The following is an 18,969-nucleotide window of genomic DNA, read 5'->3' on the forward strand; positions in this document are numbered from 1 at the left end:
GGGACAAAGTCAAAGGAGAGAATAGAAGAAATGGGGGGTAGGATAAGACAGAGCAAAATGTAGTCAGTCTTACATAACAAGACTATTATGGAAGTCATTTGCAAAAGTACCCATATATAGCCTATACTGAATTGCTTGCCTTCTCAGTGGGGATGGGTGGGGAGGAAGGAAGGAAGAGAAGTTGGAACTCAAAGTTTTAGGAACAACTGTTGAATATTGTTCTGGCATACAACTGGGAAATAAGAAATACAAGTAATGGGGTGTATAAATTTATCTTGCCCTACAGACAAAAGAGAAGATGGGGATAAGGGAAGGGAGAGATGTTAGAAGGGGGTGTAGATTTGTGGTAGGGGTAATGAAAATGCTTGATGTCTTCAGATGGGGGGAGGGGAGAGATGAGGAGAAAATTTGGAACTCAAAATTTTGTGGAAATGAATATTGAAAACTTAAATATTTTTTTTAAAAAAGAAAAGCTTCAAATGTGAGGGATCCGTTTTTCTCTTAAGAGCAACAAAGTTCTTGAAGTGTGACCCCCCCCAAAAGAAAGATGTTAGTATGTTCCAGGAGGGGTCACCATGACCCACATTATGCTGTCCAGAACTGTGTCCAGGTCCAAAGGTTGATGTATGGACCCACAATTTCACACAATTCTACATTTCAAGCAACCTAAATGTCTTATCTGAAAACTGTCCCTGTACTGATCAATCAGTGAGTGTTTCCACGTTCCATTGGTTATTTAAAAATACTTGGGGGGAGAGAGACACCTCTCTTTTTCTGAATTCCAGACATTACACCTATTGACTCTTTGTCTCCCAATTTGGAAAGTTCCAAATCTTTCCTCCAATTAGAAGTCTGGTTACATAATATTATACTGTTTCCTTTTCACTAATTGACCTAACTTGATGAGTGTTTTTCATGTATAAAATTTCTCTCTCCATGTATTTGGGGTGTAGCCCTAAGGTGAGGAAGGGACCTGATCCTGGTTTGTTGGACAGTTGCCCAGCATTGCTAAAGACATTGATAAGCTGGGAAGACCCAGCCTTTGTCTCCTCGGTCATTTCATCTTTCACCCATAACATCTAGGGAGGGATTTAATGCAACGATTGTTATCTTTTTATAGAGGAGGAAACAGATTCAGAGTGGAGATAGGACTTGTCTACAGGTCATGCTTCTAGGAGACCAGAGGATGAGGGAGTGGGGTGGCGCCAGGACTATGGGGAACAGGAAGTGACTGGAATCAGGCTAAGGATGTGAGGCACTTGGGGTTGGTGGAGGGCTTGGTAGGACAGGAGCTGTTTCTATTCTGCCCCACTCATTTCTGGGAGCTCCCTCATGGTTTCTGTTTCTCCAACCTCTCTAAGGCTTATGGAATGCTTCTCTAGTTTTTGAGATGGATGGTGGGAGAAGGAATTGATGGGGGTATGGGGCTTGGGTGCCTGAGCCTTCCCTGCAAATACAGAGGGTCTGTCCTGCAGGAGAGGAGTGAGCCTGGTCCTGCTCAGCCCCAGAGGCAAAACCAAGAGGAATTGGGGAAAGGTACAGAGGGACCTGTCCATTCAATCCAACCATGAGGGCTGTCCAGAAGTGTAACCAGTTGATGCCATAGCGAGTGAGTTTCCCATTGTAGAAGATCTTCAAAGCGAACCCAGATGACCTCAGAGGGGAATATTTCAGAGGAAGATTTTATTTCAATGAAATCCCTTCCATGTGGAGATTTGCTGATCTTGTCAGAGGATAGGGACAGGGACCTGAACTCCAATGATTGTAGTGGGAATTCTCAGGCGAGGAAAAATCCATCCCCAGTACAAGTCACCACCTTCTCTGAAACTTAAAATCTTAAAGTAGAGGTCCTTGAACTGGTTTGTGTCATTGACCCACTGGGCAGTCTGATGAAGCCATTCTGAGAAAAACTGTGTTGGTTTGTTTCTTTTTAAATAACAGAAGGAAATAGTAGATTTGAGTTAGAGTTCAGTGAAAATAAAGATACAATTTCTTTTTTCCTCTCCAAGTTCACAAGCCCCTTGGAATCTATTCATGGACCTCTGTGAACCCCAGGTTAAGAACCCCTATCTTAGAGCGTGATGTCAAGTACTGAACAGTTAAGTGACTTGGGAGGTAGAATTTGAACCCAATTCTTGTTTATTTTGAGGGAGTGAATCTCTATCTACTATGATGTCCTTCTTCTAATTCTATTAGGACTCCAATTTACAGATGAGGAAACTGAGGGTCAGGGAATTAAAATGACTTGCAGTTTTTGGTCCTGGCCTTCTGAGGGAAACAAGAGACAAGGGTGAAAGAGGAGGCAAGAAAGGAAAAATGAGATCCCTTCTTTTTCCCTTAGGGACCTCATGCCATCTCATCTTCTCCCTCACCAATCCCCCTTTGGTTCAGTGGAACCACAGGGCCCTCTAACTTTTGACCTTGTGCCTCTGTTCCATTGGTCTCATTGTCAGGAGAAGGGACTGTGAGTGTCTAAAGAAGGCTGTGACACAAGCTTCTCTGAGGCCCCTAGCCTGGCTCTCATTCTCTGGTAGCACCCCCTTTGGGCTCCCTGCCACTCCCTTCCTTGAAATGGCATGGCAGGGCTTTCTGAGAAACTTCAGTCTTTTTACCTCCAATCTCATGATACAGACAGGGAAGAGAATGATTTCTGACAGCAAGTCAGAAAATCAGGCTCATCCTTGATCACCTTGTCAACCTTTCTCTCTTTATAAGTAAAGACATGGGAGATCTCCACAGGGGTTCAGTAAGGCTGAAAATACCCACAGACTCCTGGGGACATGACCAAAGATGTTAAACTCATTGATTCCCTCTTCCCAAATAGAGACCAAACTGATTCCTTTCCCTCTCCAACCCACCTCCGTCTTCAATGACCCACCTCATGCTGAGTAACAAGTGACCTGGGGTAAATTCCTCTCCTCTCTGCATCTCAGTTTCCCTATTTGTAAAAAATGGATGTTTAAGAGCACTGGGCTTGGGGTCAGACGACCTGGGGTGCAAGGTCTGGTTTAACTCCTCACTGCCCAACTAACCCCAGCATCTCAGTTTTCCTACTGATTAAGAAATCAGATGGGTTATTAGGTCCCTCCACTCTTTGACATCCTCTGATTAGGATTTCCCCTTTCAGAAGGACTCTTTGGACACCAGAGGGGTGACTCTCACCCACACAAGAGTCTTCCCTCCAACTGGCCACCGTCCCCTTCCCGACAATATCAGATTCATGTTCATTCTAAAAAGTTTTCCATTGGCTCCACTATTCTCTGCCCCTTGCCTCAACCCCGTCACCCAAAGACATTTTGGGGGCTGGGGATGGGGGGAAAGGTTTGAAAAGGACGGAGCTTGATGCGGAGGGTGTGTGCCCATAGGGTTGTCTACAACTTGATTGCCTGCCCCTGTAAGAAAGATTTCCAAAATTCTGCTGCCCCGCCCCTGAGATGCACCTCCTCTCCTTTAGTGCTCCACACTGCCGAAAAGTGGGAGAAGGGAGGGTTGGGGTGAAGTTTGGGGTGGGGAGTCGGCGGAAGCCCAGAGACCGACAGTCTGTTTGAAGGGTCGGACCTTCCCCGAGTTATCATCTCTGGGCTGGAGTTGGACTTTAACCTTCCGGAATCCAGCGCAGCCAGGAGTCCAACAGGAGCATTTCTCATCCTCTGCCATGGCCAAGGTATTGGGTGCGGGTGTCCTTGTCCAGGGTATAGGATGAGGGTCCTAGAGTTGGGGTTCCCCTAGGGTTGAGACTTGAAAAGAATCGGGGAAATTTGAGGATGAGCTCGAGGATGTTTGGGGATCACTAAACTCCCGTCACCCAGTATGGACTGGAGCTGCTTTCTCTCCTCAAAGCTTCCACCCTGACCTCCTCTACCCTCCGACGGGCGCCCATTCCATGCCCTCCTCCTTGCAACTTTGTCTTTGTCAAGTAGTTCGGTCCACAGAGATCCTGGAGAGAGGAGAGCAAAGGAAAGTGGAACTTGGCATGGATTAAGGTTAGGATGTCCCCTGGCTCTGAGGGGCAATGTCGCTGTAGGGGTGGGGGAAGGATGTGGGGAAATTCCCTTCCTTGGGTAGAGAGTGAAAAAGAGGCTAAGTCGGGAGTGTAGGGTCGATGTGTATTTTGCCAGAGGATCAGACTTCCTGGAATGAATGACTATCTTAGAGAGTTAACTGCAACCTAGCCTGATGGTACAGATACAGGGGAGGGGAACCTGTGGCGTGGAGGCCACATGTGGTGGTCCTTGGGTGCGGCCTTTTGACTGAGTCAGTGTTTTACAAAACAAATCCTTTTATTACAGGGATTTGTTCTGTGAAGTTTGGATTCTCCCAAAGGTCTGCATGGGCAAACCTAAAAGGCCATATGTGGACTCGAGGCTGCAGTCTCCCCACCACTGGGACAGAAGGAATCCAGAATGAGAAGGCTGCATTGAAAAAGAATGCTGGAGATGGCAGATGGAAGGGGGAGAGGGATGGGAGGCAGTGGGTAAATGATTGCTTTAGTCCTTTCTAATTCTAGCCCCACTCCCTTAAAAGGAATACCCAAATGACCTCACAAATACACTCCTATCTTCTGAGAAACCAACTCATGAGATTCCTCTCATCCTGCCCCCAATTCATTTTCCATCGATTTAGAAAGGGAAGGGAATGCACATCTGTGCTGCGTTGGTGTCCTTACCCTTCTCACAAAGGTGTGGTGGGGCAGAAAACTCTAAATTCCCGTACCTTAGTGTTTCAGCCAAGGTCATCCTTGATTCTCCATTCCTTGTGAACCTCCCTCTCCCTCAACAATTCCCTTCTCTTGGGCATGGCTTGCTCCTGCCCTAGATTCGAACCAAGTCTTGGTTCTGGGGTATGGGAGAAGCTCCTCCTGAAAACATTTCTGGAGAGGACTTCCTTTCCTGATTAATGAGCTGGGAACACCTCTGAGAGCATGAGATACAAGGAAGGACTATAGCTGGTGAGTGTGGGCGAGGCAAGGTAAGGCTTATCTAGCTACCAGGGAGTTTTGTAGAGTTATAGTCTGTCTCTTACCCATGGGGTAGAACCATAGTCCTCCCTTCCCCCTCCATCCTTGCCCAATTTCCAGGACACATGCAATTCAAACCTAAGATGACTTTGGGACATCCAGTAGGATAGAGAGAGCACAGACCTGGGACCCAGCAAAAATTTGGATTCTACATCTGATTCTGTTGCTCACTTGGGTGACCTGGAACAGGTCCCTTCTTGCTTCTTTGAGCCTCAGTTTCCGGAACCATAAAATTAAGAGTGGACTGGATCAATCACCTAGGCTAGTTCCTCATTTTCTCGATGGGGAAACTAAGGCTTCCCCAAGGTCACAGAGCTGGGACTGACTCCCACTTCAGCCCTAACTAGCCTGGAAGAGTATCCACTTTTCTAAAACCTTCCTAGAGGATGGTCCCTGCCCAGCTGGAAGCTCTGAGTCTCCTCTGATCTCAGGCAGACATAACCTTGCTGTTTTTGATCTTTTCAGGAATTGCTTGCCACTGGCTTGGATCTCCAACCTGGAATCTGCATAAAAATACTGGGAGATATTCCACCTGATGCCAAGCAGTAAGTGGAGATGGGAAGGATGGGACAAACTTTAGCCATGGTTGAGAACTGAATCCTTTACAACCTGTTTGCACATGACCCCTGATTAGAAGCACCAAATTGGTTTGGCCTTATCCTTAGATGGCAGAACTCAGACTCAGCATCAGGAAAATCTTCCCAATAGATATTTCCCAGTGGCTGGAATGGACAGTTTGGATAGGGAGTGAGCTTCCTGTCTCTGGAGTTGGCAAAATATGTACCATGGTCACTTGTTGGCCAGGGTCAGCATGGGAGGGGTACTGCACAAGAGAAGCTATGGTGCTTCAGGTCAGGATTGGGTGAGAGCCCCTTTGGGGTCTTCTAGCTCAGGCATTCTCTGACTAGTAGGTCTCCAAGGCTCTGGGACCCATGCTAATGATGAAGAGGTGTTTTCTGTTCCCAGCTGTAGAACTGAACTAGGTAAGGACAATGGTAATGTTACCTTACACTTTGACCCACGCTTCAGATTTGGTAATGACACCAAAGTCATTGTTTGCAACTCCAGAGAGGATTTCTACTTGGGCAGAGAAATTAGAGAGAAACACTTCCTCTTTGAGCAAGGGACGATGGTGGAGGTAAGGCCCCTGAATCAGAGCATGGAGCGTTCCAACTGGGAAGGATGTGAGAGATGATCTCATTCGCTCCTGCTATTCAACAGAATCATCTTGGAAGCAAGATGGGGAAATGATGAAGAGCTAGAGGAGAAAAGGATTAGTGGATTTCCAAAGATCAGTGGCAAGGAAGGAAGCAGCCATTGAGCTGGGGAGAGTTTCAGGAGAAAGGGAGGGAGCTGTGAAGGGCTGGCATCCCAACAGGGTAAAACAAAACTGTAGGTTATTCCACCATGCATTCTAGGATCCTAGTTTTAAAGCTAGAGAGAACCTCAGGGGCCATCTAGTCTGACCCCCTCGTTTTACAGAGGAGGAAACTGAGGCTCAGAAGGAAGAAATGAGTTGCCCAAGGTTACACAGTATCCTGTAGGGAGTGTCTTGAGGTGGAATTTGAACCCAGTTCTTTCTGTCTCCAAACCCAAGGTTCTGTGTTCATCTCCTGCCCTCTCTCCATTCAGGTTAGCATATCCTTTGAAGGCAAGCAGTTTAAGATCAAGCTCCATGATGACTCTGAGTTGAGTTTCCCTGATCGTCTTAATTTACAATCAATCAACTACATGGAAATTTCTCATGACTTCAAGCTCAAATTATTGTCCTTGAATGAGTCCTCCAGTCAAGCTGGCTTCAGACCCCTTTCTTGACTCTTAGGGTTCTCTTCTTACTAATAAATGTGTGGATGATAGCACCTGACATCTTCTCTGTTCTTCAAGTCTGAGGCATAGAGGGTAGGGTTTAGAGCTCAGAAGGATGGCTGAGTGACCCTTGTTCTTTTAACTGGGTGGTCCTTTGGTGATTTTCTGGAACAGGGGTTCTCCACCTGGGATGCTTTGCAAAAGGGGGAAAAATGAGATCATTGTCATCACTAACTTCTAGTTCTCCTACTACTCCTCTGTGATTTTTTATATACTTGAAAACACTATTTCAATTGATACCATCATACCTTCTCAGTGGGTAGGGGAAGGGTAAGAGTGAAAGAGAGAATTCAGAATTTTAAAAATTTAGAATTTCAATTTTTTTAAATAAATGTTAAAAACAAAAAATAAAGCCTTCACAAAAGGAAAACAATGACAGTAACACCACATTATTCTGAGAAGTGGACCTTGATGCTTGCCAAGATCAGGGAGCCCGAGCCATAACACAAAAAAATGACAGGCACTTAGAAGACAGGAAAATCCCTGATTAGCAATGGCAAAGGGATTTCCCACAGTAGTAACTCCAGGGGAACCTCTGATTACTAGAATCTCTATGTATTAGAGCACAGACCATGGGCAAGTCCACCTGCTGGAAAGATGCTGAATACAAACCAGGGAAGCAGTGTGTCCCTTTGAGGACCAACCCAAGGAAGGTCAGAGACATCTGGAGGCCATATGGGAGGAGAACGGAAAGATATTCACTGGCTCTTCTCTAAATAACCCATTCTAAGGATTTCCCTCCCCTGCCCCAGAATTGCTTCGCCATTGATTTAGAAGAAGGAACCACAGGTCTGTGATGCCCTGATTCCCTTAACCTTCTCCAAAGGGAAAGGCAGGAGAAGTTAAGTTCCTCTAATGTATCTACCAAAGTCATTTTGAATCTCCCGGCAGCCTGTTCTGGGAATTGGCTGTGTTGCTGTTGGCAGGCCTTAGTCCCTGTCTGAGCCTGGTTTCTTGGGTCAGATAATAGCCTTATGTCATGAGATTCACTCAGTGCACATTGACTTACCCTCCAGCAGAGTCCAGCCCTGGGATAGAGACAGAGAGGGCCTGGATGGGCCTCCCTACTAAGTGAACAGTATGGCAGACTTGATAGCAGGGTTGGCCCCAGTGAGGCCACCTGACCAGCTACAGGGCAGCCAAGAGATCAAGCTGTCATCTGATTCCCATTTCTTCTTCCTTGGTCTCTTTTACACTGTTCTCAGGATATGACCCCTTCCCCATATTCTGGACCAATTCTGAAGTTTTCCTGCCTCCAACCACAACACACACACACACACACACACACACACACACACACACACACACACACAAAGAGAGAGTCTCCATCTTCTGGAATCAGTAGGTCATGACCTGCCTCCCAGTTCCCCTAGGGACCTAGTTACTCCTTCTCCCTTTAGCCCCCTATTACCTCCAGGGCTTCCCTCTACTAGGTGCCATTCCCCTAATGGCAGCATCTCCTCCCCTTACCCCTCCAATCAGCCACCGCTTCCCCCTTCTCTCACCTCTAACTCGGTTGGTGCTGTTTTAACTTCTCTCTCCCTACTCTTTCTCTTCCAGACCCAGGAGCTACAACTCTGGGGGAACAGGGTGCCTCAGTTTTCTTCTCTGTAATAATGAGCCTATCAAGCTAAATGACCTCTAAGTCCCCTTCCAGCTCTGACTCTATGAACCTAGGGACCCTTTCTTGGATCACTTTACCATAATTCCCAACCCCCTTGTTCCACCTGGTTCAGAAACTTCCCCTCTCCCATACACACACATCCCTCCAGTGTGTTGATCTTGGGGCCTTGGATTCAACTGAGCCAATCATCCTGGTCCAAAGTACTGGAACATCACCCACTGTGTATCATAGAGTGCTGTCTCCTAAAGGACCAGTCAGAAGACTGAAATCCATTGAGCCCTGAGAGCCAACTAGAGGTGTCATGTGGCTCCTGCCCAGATTTTAAGTGGAAAGAGGACCTTGCTCTTCAGAGGCTGTGATGGACATGGTGGGATCCTCCATCTCTTTCCCTGGGACTGTTGATGTGCTTATCCCCCTGCCCCAGGACTGGTTTGTTTTTATTTTTAAGACCTTAGGATGCTCCAGGAGGAGTCACTATGGCCCCTCTAAATATACCCAACTCCCCTCTCCCCCACACCCCAGGAACATGGAACTGAATAAACCTGTGTATCTGTCCATGTCCATCCCTTGGGAAAGGAAGTTTTCCTGAGAGCTGTCCTGCCCATACTCAGATGGCCTGTGTCTGGCTTAAAACTGTCACCCCATTGCCCCAAAATGCTGGAAAACCCTGAAGAGGGAGAGATTTGAGAGAGGCAGAGGGAATTAACTAGAACCCTAAGGGAAGGTGGGGCTGTGGGCAGGGACACTGGAGCTCAGGTCTGAATAATCTGACACCTGACAGGAAATCCAGCCTTAGTGAGGTTCTAGTGGCCATCCTATGAAGGCTGGGCAGACCCAGGATAGGTCACTCAATGCCTCCAGAGACAGCATATGTTGGATGGTCATTCATTGGGCGGAAAACATGAATAGGATGAGTCAGAGAGCCCCGACTGGTGAGGGACATCAAGCAGAGGAGGGTGGGTAACCTCCTAGACACCCTGTGGCTGCCCCATCTCACCTGTGAGGAAGGAGAAGGTACGAGAAACTTGGTTCACAATCCAGGCATGCCCTTCACTTGTGTGACCCAGGGTTGTCACCTGCCCACACCAAACCTCAGTTTCCTTTTCTGTAGAATGGGGATCATGTCCCTGGAAGGGGGAAAGAAGCCTCACATTCCAAGCTCTGGACTCTCAAGGGTGTCTCCTCCCCTGGTTGATTGTTGTCCTTCCTTTTTGAAGAGGATCAAAATGATATCATTATGTTGAGGTCAAGGGGCAGTGTGTCCACCTGTGAATGAATGGCCCAATACAAGCTGGGAAGGCTTTACCACAGTCAGGCCCAAATAATCCATGTGAACATTTGGGGTGGATTCTCTAAATTTGTACATTTCATGTTTCTTTTGAGGTACTTCAGTTCTACTTTTCTCATAGAACACAGCACCTTCTCTAAGAGGTCATGTCATATTGACTGGTCCTGTGCCAATGTCTCTCATGTCACATAATCATTTTCAAAGTTCTTAAGAGAGACCTTGAGATTGTCCTTGTGTTGCTTTTTTCTGGCCACCATATGAGTGTTTGCCCTGTGTGCGTTCTCCATAAAATAGTCTTTTAAGCAAGCATATGTTTTGCATTGTAATTGTTTCTCATGTTTCTTAGAAAGCTAGCTTATGAAATATGCTATTTCTCCTAGAGTTGATGGGTAGCAAACATCATCTCAATTGTTTTTGGACTTTTCTGAAACGTCACTGATTATGAAATAGATGACCATCTTCCAGGTGGAAAGATCAGCCTATTTAGGAGAACTTTGGCAAGAATCTTGCCAGCAGTGACTGAGAGACACCTCTCTGTGATTGTCATAGGATAACCTACTTTCTTTACCTTTACAGAGATGGACAATGGAACCATCCTTGAAGTCCTGGGAGATAACCTCCTCTTGCCATATAACCTGGAAGCTAGCTTTTTTATGAGCAATGGACACCTACACCCACCCCCCACCCACCCCCCACGCACACACACCTGGTAAGTCTCTCCTAATGGCATTCAAAACTTCTTCTTCAGTTGGAAATTGACTAGAGAGGGACTGACATCAACCTGAGGTATACAGACAATGGCTTCAGCATTGAATGATGAAGGTCTGTTGAGAAAACTATGGAAGTGTTCAATTCAACTCTCCAGGATCATGTCGTTATTATTAATCAATGTGGCTCCCTCAGCACTGAATAGTAGACATGCACCATATGTCTTTGACCTATAAATAGCCTTCAGGGAATGATTAAAATATTTTGGATTGCTACTATCAAAGTAAAACTGAATTTCATCTGCCTTCTTACTGAGTCAAGAATCCTGCAGATCTCTAAGCTTCACTTGTACTTTCCTTTTGATGGAGTTAAATGCTACCTTAGAGTCAGATAAATCATCCTGCTGGTAAATCCTGTGGAGTTCATTCTTTTCATTTAGCAGGTTCTGAATTTCCCTATCGTTTTCATCAAAACAAGTTTGATGTTTCTGAGTGTTCTGGACCAGATGAGTAAATGCGGTATTGTACACCAAATTTCTGAAAGTTTCCCACTCCTTTTCTATTCACCTGTGCCAACCATGTACTGGCTCAACTTTCCCTCCAAGTTAGCAAAAAAAATTTTTTAATTCTGAGAGAAGTGCTCTAATCTGTTGACATTGTCTTCTGGTATTATTCTTGCCTTGGGGCTCCTACTTTTATTGAATGTGAATATTTAGCTTCAGAGGATAAGTCTATGATCAGTCCAGCACTCTTGCCCTCACATCATCTTTGTCACTCTTACATTCTATCTGTCTCTTCTCTCTACAATGACATAGACTGTTAAATGCTAATGTTTGCTGTGAGTGTGCATCCACAAAATTTTATTGCATCTGGTAAATGAAAGGCAGTGTTGGTGATGAGAAGGTTATGAGACTTACAAATATTCAGCAGCAAGTGACCATTGATTTTCTGTTACTGTTTTCATCTTCATAGTTGGGAATCCCAAGGACTCCTTGCCTGATAGTTTGTGCCAGCTGTAGCATAAAATCACCTAGAATTATAAACTTGTCCTGTTTCAGCATATTGAGAATGAGGGTCTCCAGTCTTTCATAAATTTTTCTTTGACCTCATTAGGGTTCATCATGGCACTGATGATGTTGCCTTTCCTGAAAGTGCTCATTGAATTGTCATATGCCTGTCATTCACTCCTTTTGGAAGGCATACAAGCTTGTTGGCTACATTAGCTTAGATTGCAAAACCCACATCAGCTTCATATTGCTCCCCTTCACTGAGGCCATGCCAGAAAAATGTATATCTGGCTCTGACTTTGATAAGCTAGCCTTCATTTGACAGGGCAAATTATCCTCCCCCTGGCAGAAGCAAGCTGAGGTCCTGAATTAGCTGGTAGTTATCTTTTTTTTCTCCAAAGGGACCAAAATGACATCACTATGTTGGGAGCAAGGTATAGTGTGTCCAGCTGTGACTGATTAGACCAATCTGACCTCAGAAGGTCTACCACAAGTCACGCACAAATAGTCCATATGAAAAACTACTGTTTTTAGTGGGAATTAATGTTTTCAAAATACTTCCCTAGGAACAATACTCTATTTTCCCATTTTTAAAGCATCTGACAATTTTAAAAGACAAAAGAGTTCATTTTACAAGTCAGACACTTGTGAATATTTTTAAGATTGTTATATCAGGTAAAGGATTTAGGTAAAGAAGAAACAGCAAGTGATATCTAAAAACTGAAATTCTCTGAAGTTTCAGGATTAAAGAACCAAACTTAAGAACTGTGCTAAATTTTATGAAGTATTGTTACTGGCAGATTTTAGCAGAATTAACTAGGAACCATCTACAAGTGATTTGGAACCAGAGAAACAGAGCCCCCTTCAGAGCTACCCTGAGAATGAGATCTATTCCAAGTTACGTGAGACATCTGGGATTCAAAACATACTGACCACAAGATAATGCTGTAAGATAATTCCAAAAGACTCATGATAGAAAATGATAGGCACATCCAGAGATAGCTATGGAGTCTAAATGCAAATCAAAGCAGATTATTTTCTCTTTTTTTCTTTCTTGTGGTTTTTCCCTTTTGTTCTGATTCTTCTTTCACAATACAACTACTCTGGAAATTTAAAAATATGTGTGTTGATTAAATAGATATTGATAGTGAGCTACTACAATACAAGGAGATTAGAGCTTACTTAATATTGATGATCATATTTTTTTTTTTTGCTTTGGTCTTCTGTTTCATGGAGTTAGAATTTATCTTGACATTTTCTTGGTTACCTTGATGACAGGTAAATATCCCTTCTCAAAATGAGTACATTTCATGCCTTCTAAGTTAGTTCAATGTGTAACCTAACAGGTAATTCTGATTACTGATTTATTAAAATTCTTATGGATTTAACTTGTAGATAAATGACTCAGGGAAGAAGTGGGTTTTCTACTCAAACAAAAAGGGGTATTGAGAGAATTAGGACAGCAACTGATTTATTCTGGGAATTAAGTGAACTACACTGACTCCATCTTGGGATTCAATTCTAGAGCTAGCCCAGTTCCCTTTCTGTTCAATTAAGGGTCTAGAGCAAATTCTTTCTTGGGAGAAAACTTTTTTCAACTGTGAGAATTGGGAGAAAGCCTTATTGTATTATTTGAACACAGCCCTTCATGACTGGTGAAGGGGGCTATCTTTCCCCTCTATTTAGAGACCCTGCACAAAAGACACAAGTTATTCTGACCAGAAACCTGGTCAGATCCAAAGATTCCACAGTTCTATATTTCAAGCAACCTATGTTCCAAAAACTGTCCCTGTACTGATCAGTTAGTTAATATTTCCACACTCCATTGATTGTATAAAGACACTTTGGGGAAGTGGGACACCTCTTTTTCTGAATTCATGGAACAGCACCTGTTGACTCTTCCCTTCCCAACTTAGAGAGTTCCTAATCTTTCCTCCAATTAGAAATCAGGTTACCTAACATTGTACTGATTCTTTTAAATTAATTGGTTTAATTTGATTTATTATTTTCCATGTACAAAAATCTGTGTCCCTGTGTATTTGGGGTGCAGTCCTAATAAGAGGAAAAGGTCCAGTTCTAATGTGTTGGCAATTGCCAGGCATTGCTTAATAGATGGATAAGATTAGAAGACCAAGCCTTTGTCTCCTCAATCATTTAATCTTTCACCCCTAACAACTAGGAAAAGATTTGGTGAAAAGATTGTTATCTCCTTTCAATAGAGGAGGAAACTGAGATTCAGAGTGGAGATATGACTTGCCCATGGGTCATATAGCTAATAGTGCAGGGAGTGGAGTGGAGTGGTGCCAAAACTGTAGAGGAGATAAAGGGACTGGAATCAGGCTCAGGACATGAGGTACTTGGGGTGGGGGTGGGGGCTGGATTGAGAGGAGGGGAGCTGTATCTGTTCTATCCTGATCACTGCTGGGAGCCCCCTCTGCCTGGGGATAATGGATTTTGTTTCTCCAACCTCTCCAAAGTTTATGAAGTGATTTTCTTACCCTTGAGATGGATGGTGGAAAAAGGAATAGTTAGGGGTTTGGGGCTTGGGTACCTGAGTCTTGCCTGCAAATACATAGGGGCTCTCCTACAGGAGAGAAGTGAGCCTGGTGCTGCTCAGTCCCAGAAGCAGAACCAGGAGGAATTGGGGAAAGGTGCAGAGGGATCCGTTCATTTAATCCAACAATGGGAGCTGTCCAGAAGTGGAACCAGTTGGTGCAATAGGGAGTGACTTTCCTATTGTTGGAGGTCTTCAAAGGGAGCTTAATGACCATTTAGGGGATTGTTTCAGAAGAAGATTATATTTAAATAGATCAGTTCCAAGAGCAGATTTGAGGTCAGTTCCAAGAGCAGATTTGATCACTGTGCTAGGGGATTGGGACAGGGACATGATTTCTGATGACACTATATGTATAGGGAAGTCTCAGGTGAGCAAACTCCGCCCCTTCCCCCCCTCCCCCCCCCCCCCCCCCCCCCCCATCAAATACAAGTCAGCACCTTCTCTGAAACTCAGAGTGTTAGAGCACAGGTCCTTTGACTAGCTTGTGTCATTGACCCCCTTGGGCAGTCTGATGAAACCCTTCTGAAAAAAATGTGGTTTTTTTCATAGTAGAAGGAAATAGTACAATTCATTAGGGTTGAGTTAAAATAAAGACGCAGTTTCTTTTGTTCCTCCTCAAGTTCACAACCCCCTTGTAATCTATCCATGGTCCCCAGGGAGATGTAAACCCTGGGTTAAGAACCCCTATCTTAGAGAGTGACCTCAAGCACTGAACAGTCATCTGACTTGGTAGGTGGGATTTGAATCCAGATCTCCTTGAAATTGAGGGAGTGGATCTCTATGGATTATGATGTCCTAGGATGACAATTCACAGTTGAGGAAACTGAGGATCAAAGAATTTAAGTGTCTTGCATTTGTGGGTCCTGAGAGGAACAAGAGGCAGAGGTGAAAGAGGAGGCAAGCTTGCAAGAAAAGATCACTTCTTTTCCTTCAGGAAGTTCATGTCTCCTCATGCCCTCTCTATCAACCATTCACCCCCTTTAGTTTAATGGTACCACAGGGGCCTGAACCTTAGGACCTTGCTCATTTGTTTCATTGGTCTCAATGTGCCAGGGGAGGGGTCTGTGGGTGTCCAAGAAGAGGGTATGTCACAGGCTTCCTAGGACCCCTATCCTGGGACCTAGTGGAAAACCACTGTTCTTGGGATCAGTCTTGGCTCAGTTCCTCAGGCCCGAGTTACCCCTGGGCCTCCGTTTCCACACTTGTTAAGAAACCACTTGCTTTCATAAGTTTCTCCATGCTTTGCCATCCTCTGATTAGGATTACCCCCTTCAGATGGACTCTTTGGAGGCCAAGGGGCTGACTCTCACCCAGACCAGAGTATGGCCTTCCCTCCAGAGTATGGCCCCCAGCCCCCTTCCCGCCAATATCAGATTCTTGTTCATTCTCAACTAGCTTTCCATTGGTTCCCCCAATCTCTCTACCACTCGTCCCAAACTCATCCCCTAAAGGACAGTTTGTGGGTTGATGTGGGGAAAAGAATGCTGTGTTTTCATTCGTCGTTGCGGAAGATCAGGAAAAAAGGATAGAAAAGAATGGAGCTTGAGGAGAAGGGGATGTGGCCACAGAGTTGTCCCCACCTTGATTGACTGACCTTCCCAGAAAGACTTCAAGAATTCCGCGGGCCAAGTCCCTGACATGCGGCCCCTCCCCTTTGGCACCTCCAGCTTGGAGAGAAGTTCGAGGGGGCGGGGCTGGGGTGGGGTGCTGTCCTGGACTCAGGAAAGTCCGGAGCCTGACAGTCTATTTGAAGGGGCACCTCCCTGAGTTACCATCTCTGGGTTGGAGTTGGACATCATCTTTCCGGGTCCAGTCAGGAGAACCGCGGGAGCATTTCTCAACGTCAGTTATGTCCCAAGTGAGTGCTCCGGGGACCCGGCTGCGGGTGTCCTTGGCCAGGGTGTAGGCTGTGGGTCCAAGGATGGGGGATCCTGTGGGGCTGGTGCTTGGAGCGGATTCCGGAGACTCCAGAGCGGTGAGTTTCCGAATGGGTGAGATTGCTCTACCGTTCCTCTCCAGATGGGAGGCGATGGAGGATACCTTTCTCTTTTCCTCTTTCCTGATCTTTCCAGTCCTTACGAGGGTTGCCCCTCCCATTACACCCCCCTCCCCAAACCCGACCTTGAAGCTGTGAGCTCCAAAGGGCTACTGATGCAAGGTCTTTGACAAGCTGGTAATTACAGACAAATCCGGGGGGAAGGGAAAGGGAGAGCAGGGGGAAGTGGAACTTGGCATGGATTAGAGTTAGGGTGTCCCATGGTTGTGAGGGACTACATCGGCCTGGGTATGGGGCGGGGATTGAATGTGGCGGGAATCCCCTTCCTCGAGTTGAGAAAGAAGGGAAAGGCTCCAGGTGAGCAGAGATGAATCTTCAGCCAGAGTTCCAGACTTCCATGGACTGTCTTATGGAGTTAATTCTAACCGAGCCTGATGGTACCGAAAGAGTTCAGGCTGAGAAGGCTCCAATGGAAAAGGAAACCTAAGACAGTCAGTGGGGTGTGGCAGAGGGTAGGTGGGTCCTCAGGTCCTTTCAAATTCTAGTCCTTCCCCCTTTAAAAGCTAGACCCAATTAACCTCACAAATACACCTCTTGCTCTTTCTCTAGGAAACCACTTCATAGATTTCTCTCCCCAATTACTTCTCCAAAGATGTAGAAGGGGACGGCGCCCCACACCCCTGCTGCCCTGGTTCCCTTACTCTTCTCCTGAAAGGTTGGGACACAGGAGAACTTAAATTCTTGACCTTGGAGTTTCTGCCAAGATCACCCTTAATTCCCCATTCTTTCAGAACTTCTCCCTCCCTTGCCCAATTCTCTTCTGGGCATAACTGGCTCCTGCCCTAGATTGGAAGCAAGACTTGGCTCTGGGGTATGGGGAAAACTCTGTGATAATTTTCCTGGGGAGGAATTTCTTCCCTGCTAAGTGAGATGAGGGCAGTTCTGAAAGAATGAGGAGGGCAGGACAATGGCTGGGGAAAACAGGGAAGGCAAGGTAAGGCTTACCTAGCGACCAGGGATTTTCCCCATTGAGCTATAATCTATCTCCTACCCTTGAGGTAGCACCAGGTTTCTTCCCTCCCCCTCCATTCCTGCCGAAGTGCCAAGATAGATATGATGCCAGCCAAAGACAGCTATTGGATAGACAGTGTGACAGAAATAGCATGGGCCTGGAACCCAAGAAAAACTTGGATTCGAATTCTGATTCTAGTGCTCACTTGTGTGACCTGGGACAGGTCCCTTCTTGCTACTTTGAGCCTCAATTTTCTTATCTGTTTGAAGAGGAGAGAACTGGATCAATCATCTAGGATAGCTCATTTAATAGAAGGGGAAACTGAGGCCCAGAGACATGACCCACACAGTGCTGGGACTCACAGAGCTTGAACTTACCCCCACTTCAGCTCTAACTAGTCTAGGAGAGAGTGTAATGTCCTAGAACCTTCCTAGAGAGTGGCTGCTCCCCAACTGGAAACTCTGGGTCACCTCAGCTCCCAGTCAGCTCTAACCTTACTCTACTTGGTCTCCTCAGGAAATTCATCTTAAAGGGTTGAGCCTTCAATCTGGAGCTCATATAAAAATAAAGGGATTTATACGGGCGGATGCCAAGATGTAAGTGAGATATGGGAAGGATGAGACAAAATGTAACCCTGGCTGAGAGCTGAATTCTTTAAGTACATGCTTGCACTTGACCCTTGATTAGAAGAACCAAGCCAGTTTTGCCTCAGCCCCAGATGGCAGGGCCATGGTTCAGCATCAGGAAAAACTTCCTAACAGGAGTTTCCCAATAGCTGCAACGGACAGTTTGGATAGGTAGTGAGCTCCCTGTCTCTGGAGATGGTAAAATATGTACTTTGATCACTTGTTAAACAGGGTAGTGCTGGGAGGGGACTGCAGAATAGAGGCCATGGCGCTTCAGGGTGGGGTTGGCTGAGAGTCCCTTTAGGGGTCTTTTCCTCTAGTACTCTTGGAGTGGGGGGTTTCCAAGGCTCTGGGACCCATGGAAAGATGGAGATGTGTTCTTGATTTCCAGGTTTAAAGTTAACCTGGGCAAGGATGAATTTAATATTGGCATGCAATTCAGCCCACATTTCAACTATTTTAATGCTCAGAACACTGTTGTCTACAACTCAAAGATAGAAGGCTTGTTGAGTAAAGAAGAAAAGGAGACCAACTTTCCCTTTGAGGATCTGCACACCATAGAGGTAAGATTCCAGAATAAGAGCATAAAATATTGGAGCTGGGAAGGATCCAAGGGGTCATCTCATCCATCCACAGTATTTAAAGAAGAGCCCTGGAAGCAAACTCAGATGGCGAAAAGATGAAAAGCTAGAAGAGAAAGGGGTCAGTAGGTTTCCAACAGTCAATGGCAAGAAACTAAGCATCCCTTGATCTGTGATGGGGGGAGGAGGGGAGGAGTTGTAAAGGGCTGTGGTTCCAATAGAAGTAGAGTGGGCACATAATAGGATCCAAGAATTAGACCTAGAGAGAACTTCAGGGGCCAAGTCTGACCCCCTCATTTTACAGAGAAGAAAACTGATGCTCAGAAGAAAGAAATGCTTTGCCCAAGTTCCCACAGTGTTTTGTACTAAGTGTCTTGAGGTAGAATTTGAACCCAGGTCTTCCAGTCTCTGAGCCTGGGGTTCTGAGCTCAGTTCCTTCTGCCCTCTCCCCATCCAGGTGGACTTTGGCTTTGAAGAGAAACAGTTCACAGTAAGGATGCAGAATAGCTATGAATTCATGTTTCCCAATCGCCTTGAATTACAAAAAATTGACTTCATGTCAGTTTATGGCGACTTCTATGTCAGAAGGGTGGACTTCATGTGAGCCCCCAGTCAAGCCAACTTCAGACCATTCTTGCCTCTTAGGTCTCTTTTTGCTAATAAAATTGCAGCTGATTGAAGACAACAA

The 18,969-nt window shown here is 45.6% G+C and overlaps 2 protein-coding genes across 11 annotated transcripts; both read left to right on the forward strand.

Moving 5' to 3' along the window:
* The first annotated feature begins 953 nt into the window (after positions 1-953).
* On the forward strand, positions 954-10,960 carry LOC140534697 (galectin-1-like). Of its 8 annotated transcripts, none has more exons than XM_072656020.1 (6): positions 1,366-3,664; positions 3,841-3,983; positions 4,290-4,474; positions 5,483-5,562; positions 6,047-6,155; positions 6,650-6,881. In XM_072656020.1, the coding sequence occupies exons 3-6, from the start codon at positions 4,352-4,354 to the stop codon at positions 6,830-6,832; spliced, it is 495 nt and encodes a 164-aa protein (XP_072512121.1). In that variant the 5' UTR covers positions 1,366-3,664; positions 3,841-3,983; positions 4,290-4,351; the 3' UTR covers positions 6,833-6,881. The 8 variants fall into 8 exon arrangements, 4 of the variants coding, with proteins under 4 accessions (XP_072512123.1, XP_072512122.1, XP_072512121.1 ...); XR_011977434.1 differs by lacking the exons at positions 6,047-6,155; positions 6,650-6,881 and adding exons at positions 10,372-10,504; positions 10,943-10,960 and having other exon boundaries at positions 1,403-3,664; XM_072656023.1 differs by lacking the exon at positions 6,047-6,155 and adding an exon at positions 5,984-6,000 and having other exon boundaries at positions 1,410-3,664.
* Positions 10,961-15,805: 4,845 nt separating this feature from the next.
* Positions 15,806-18,969, forward strand: LOC140534698 (galectin-1-like). Of its 3 annotated transcripts, none has more exons than XM_072656027.1 (4): positions 15,806-15,924; positions 17,591-17,670; positions 18,092-18,263; positions 18,739-18,969. In XM_072656027.1, exons 1-4 carry the CDS (start codon positions 15,916-15,918, stop codon positions 18,883-18,885), a joined length of 408 nt encoding a protein of 135 aa, XP_072512128.1. In that variant the 5' UTR covers positions 15,806-15,915; the 3' UTR covers positions 18,886-18,969. The 3 variants fall into 3 exon arrangements, with proteins under 3 accessions (XP_072512128.1, XP_072512126.1, XP_072512127.1); XM_072656025.1 differs by lacking the exon at positions 15,806-15,924 and adding an exon at positions 15,931-16,041; XM_072656026.1 differs by lacking the exon at positions 15,806-15,924 and adding an exon at positions 16,826-17,056.

This window comes from Notamacropus eugenii, chromosome 3, assembly GCF_028372415.1.
Source record: "Notamacropus eugenii isolate mMacEug1 chromosome 3, mMacEug1.pri_v2, whole genome shotgun sequence".
Lineage (NCBI taxonomy): Eukaryota > Metazoa > Chordata > Mammalia > Diprotodontia > Macropodidae > Notamacropus > Notamacropus eugenii.

Bases quoted from the DNA above. Each gene is read 5' to 3' on its own strand.
- LOC140534698 (XM_072656025.1), top strand. From the start codon at position 15,988: ATGGGGGATCCTGTGGGGCTGGTGCTTGGAGCGGATTCCGGAGACTCC. The intron at 17,671-18,091 runs GTAAGTGAGATA...CTTGATTTCCAG, and splicing joins ATACGGGCGGATGCCAAGAT to GTTTAAAGTTAACCTGGGCA. The intron at 18,264-18,738 runs GTAAGATTCCAG...CTCCCCATCCAG, and splicing joins AGGATCTGCACACCATAGAG to GTGGACTTTGGCTTTGAAGA.
- LOC140534697 (XM_072656021.1), top strand. From the start codon at position 4,352: ATGTGGACTCGAGGCTGCAGTCTCCCCACCACTGGGACAGAAGGAATC. The intron at 5,563-6,046 runs GTAAGTGGAGAT...CCCACGCTTCAG, and splicing joins ATTCCACCTGATGCCAAGCA to ATTTGGTAATGACACCAAAG. The intron at 6,156-6,649 runs GTAAGGCCCCTG...CTCTCCATTCAG, and splicing joins AGCAAGGGACGATGGTGGAG to GTTAGCATATCCTTTGAAGG.